Source organism: Tachypleus tridentatus, chromosome 10, assembly GCF_004210375.1.
Source record: "Tachypleus tridentatus isolate NWPU-2018 chromosome 10, ASM421037v1, whole genome shotgun sequence".
NCBI lineage: Eukaryota > Metazoa > Arthropoda > Merostomata > Xiphosura > Limulidae > Tachypleus > Tachypleus tridentatus.
Genome location: NC_134834.1, coordinates 1,871,178 through 1,875,287, shown reverse-complemented (window position 1 = coordinate 1,875,287; position 4,110 = coordinate 1,871,178). Strand labels below are relative to the sequence as shown.

General features: G+C 39.3%; 1 protein-coding gene across 1 annotated transcript; it reads left to right on the top strand.

Moving 5' to 3' along the window:
• Positions 1-1,610: 1,610 nt before the first annotated feature.
• LOC143228625 (protein mab-21-like 2) lies at positions 1,611-3,262 on the top strand. The gene has a single exon (XM_076459852.1). The coding sequence runs from the start codon at positions 1,660-1,662 to the stop codon at positions 2,761-2,763; it is 1,104 nt and encodes a 367-aa protein (XP_076315967.1). The 5' UTR covers positions 1,611-1,659; the 3' UTR covers positions 2,764-3,262.
• Positions 3,263-4,110: the final 848 nt, after the last annotated feature.

Below are 4,110 nucleotides of genomic sequence, written 5' to 3'. Positions count from 1 at the left end.
TATAATAAAAATGTACCAGTGTAATACAAGTTATAATAAAAATGTACATGTGTAAAACACGTTATAATAAAAATGTACCAGTGTAATACATCTTGTATTAGACATGTACATTTGTACTACATGTTATATTAAACATGCACGTGTGTAATACAGCGGTTCACTTATCACAAAACTCCAATACATGTAAAACATATTTGATGTGTGGTCATAACATACTAAACTAAAACCTTAGAGACACAACAAACAGAAGTTTTAACAACACGATAAACAGAAGACTTAACACTACCTCAAACAGAATCCTCAACAACACATTAAACAAAATCTTAACACTACATAAAACAGAAGACTTAACAACACGATAAACAGAAATCTTAACATTACTTCAAACGTCCTAATAATACATTGACATACAATCCCCACCTATCAATGAAAGAGATATTTAAACTTTTATGACATTACTAGGCCTACACCAGATTGGAAATTAGATTTGAAAAATGACAATTATTAGAAACCAGTTCTAAATAAGAAAATAATGATAGCTTTAATCTTTTGTTGTGTTATGATAAACATGTTACGTGTGTTTTATAGTGTTATGTTTAACATGCTATATGTGTTTTATAGTGTTATGTGTGGTTTATAGTATTATGATAAACATGATACATGTGTTTTATAGTGTTATGTTTAACATGCTATATGTGTTTTATAGTGTTATGTGTGGTTTATAGTATTATGATAAACATATTATGTGTGTTTAATAGTGTTATGATAAATATGTTACGTGTGTTTTATAGTGTTATGTGTGGTTTATAGTATTATGATAAACATGTTATGTGTGTTTAATAGTGTTATGATAAACATGTTACGTGTGTTTTATAGAGTTACGATAAACGTGTTATACATGCTTTATGATAAAGATGTTACGTTTGTTTTAGTGTTATGATAAAGATGTTATGTATGTTTTATAGCGTTATGATAAACATGTTATGTGTGTTTTAGTGTTATAATAAACTGTGATAAACTGCTAGTGTCATGCTAAGCCTAATGTCACACGTTTTCCTCCCCTTTTTATCAGTTGTCATAGATGGCACTACCTGGCTATAAAACTGATCAGCTGAAACTCGTATATCCATCTGGTTTGTTTATATTTTTCGACAAACTAATAGACTCTCTTTATTTCATTAACACAAGGATTTTCCCAAACCAAACTATTTTAAATTCATTAAAACAATGGTTTTCCCATCATTTAATAAAAATGCTTTGCTGTACACACAATATAAGAACCATTTTACTTCTCGTTCTATGGAAGTAAGACTCCACCCACCAGAGGCGGGTTATATTGTATATGCCTCATTTATAACAACTTAAAATGGATCTAACACTTTTCTCCAGACGCCTCGTTCGTTCCTTCATCCAATGACAGAGATCGTAGCTTCACGTTTTCCGTCCTTCTCGAGTTACAGACGTTGATAGTTAAAGAAACTTATAGCAACTCCTTCTACTGTTGTTTAGAATCTTACACTCTGGATTGGTCACAAACAATAGGGGTGGAGCTTGCTAGCAATTCATAAGAGAGTGGCGTCATCTGGTGATGATAATTTGAGGCGAGCTTAATTTACCACAGATAGACGCCTCTCCTCTAGTTTAGTAAGTAGTGTTTTAATGGAAATGTTGGTGCCGTCGGATATGATAGCCGCGCAATCGAGGCTGTTCTACCAACTGAACAAGTTTTATGGAGACAGGGTCCAAGCTCGGAAAACAGCCATCGCCAAGACGGTCAGCGACGTCTTTAAGGTGGTTCAAGATGTCCTGAGGGAGGTAGAGGTACAGGAACCCAGGTTTATCTCCTCGCTTAACGAACGTAACGGCAGGTTCGACGGCTTGGAGGTGCTCTCGCCGACCGAGTTCGAGGTGATTCTTTACCTCAACCAAATGGGGGTGTTCAACTTCGTAGACGACGGATCTTTGCCTGGATGCGCCGTCTTGAAGCTCAGTGACGGCCGGAAGCGTTCCATGTCGCTCTGGGTTGAATTCATCACGGCATCGGGTTATCTGTCGGCGCGCAAGATTCGTAGCCGTTTCCAGACACTCGTGGCTCAAGCGTGCGACAAGAGTAGCTACAGAGACGTGGTCAAGGTGGTGGCCGATACCACCGAGGTCAGGCTGAGGATCCGCGAGCGATACGTTGTTCAGATCACGCCCTCGTTCCGCTGCAGCGGACTCTGGCCGCGATCGGCTGCCCACTGGCCAATCACTCACAATCCTTGGCCAAATCCCAACCTGGTAGCCGAAGTGAAAGCGGGGGGTTTCGATCTTTTGTCCAAAAACTGTGTCTCACTACAGGGGAAACAGTCTTCAGTGGAAAGAGACGCGTGGGTGTTGAACTTCCGGGAAGCAGAGGACAGCCTGTTAGTGGGGGGCTGTCGGAAGAAGTGCCTCAGTATCTTAAAGACGATGAGGGACCGACACCTGGATCTGCCGGGCAACCCCGTCACGAGCTACCATCTCAAGACCCTGCTACTGTACGAGTGTGAGAAACACCCCAGGGAGATAGAGTGGGACGACGCCTGTCTGGGTGACCGGCTTAACGGTATTCTGTTACAGATGACCTCGTGTCTGCAATGTCGCCGCTGTCCACACTACTTTCTTCCCCAGCTGGACCTTTTTAAAGGGAAATCTACCAGTTCCCTCGAGAACGCAGCCAAACAGTGCTGGCGCCTGACGCGTGAGCTGTTGACCAGCCAACGTTCATTAGAGAAACTGTGATGTTTCTTAAATCTAAAACTTATGAAAAGATGAAGTTATCTCTGAAGTCATAAGAAGTTAGGAAGTAATAGCAACCCATCGTGTGCATGTTCTGCGTTTTATAACTAAATAAACGACAACAGATCCACGTAAGTTGTTCTGCTAATAAACTGTTTGCATGTAATAGAAAACAGAAGGTACCGAAATTTGTCCTAAGTGTACCACTCAACTCTGACAGCAGTTGTTACTAAACGGTGGAAAAACAACAGCTAGTGAAACACACATAATCATATAATGCATATTATAATATAAAACACAAGTTGTCTAACCTTCCACTAGGATACTGTAGGTGAACACACACTTGTTCCAAGTATGACCTTAATGTCATATACTTCCGAAATTTCAGAAAAAGGTTACATGACCTGTAAGACCTGTGTATGATTTACTTTCACCGTGTAACAGGTTGGATTACCTGTAAGACCTGTGTATGATTTACTTTCACCGTGTAACAGGTTGGATTACCTGTAAGACCTGTGTATGATTTACTTTCACCGTGTAACAGGTTGGATTACCTGTAAGACCTGTGTATGATTTACTTTCACCGTGTAACAGGTTGGATTACCTGTAAGACCTGTGTATGATTTACTTTCACCGTGTAACAGGTTGGATTACCTGTAAGACCTGTGTATGATTTACTTTCACCGTGTAACAGGTTGGATTACCTGTAAGACCTGTGTATAATTTACTTTCACTGTGTAACAGGTTGGATTACTTGTAAGACCTGTGTATGATTTACTTTCACCGTGTAACAGGTTGGATTACCTATAAGACCTGTGTATGATTTACTTTCACCGTGTAACAGGTTGGATTACCTGTAAGACCTGTGTATGATTTACTTTCACCGTGTAACAAGTTGGATTAACTGTAAGACCTGTGTATGATTTACTTTCACCGTGTAACAGGTTGGATTACCTGTAAGACCTGTGTATGATTTACTTTCACCGTGTAACAGGTTGGATTACCTGTAAGACCTGTGTATGATTTACTTTCACCGTGTAACAGGTTGGATTACATGTAAGACCTGTGTATGATTTACTTTCACCGTGTAACAGGTTGGATTACCTGTAAGACCTGTGTATGATTTACATTCACCGTGTAACAGGTTGGATTACCTGTAAGACCTGTGTATGATTTACTTTCACTGTGTAACAGTTTGGATTACCTGTAAGACCTGTGTATAACATGATTCACAATATTGCTCAATATATTTATTTAATTTTTTTCGTGTCACATAACAGTGAACACAAGTCTCATCTCAGGTTGGTTTGTTATTGTACAGTAAACACTAACTATCTGTGTTTCAAATGT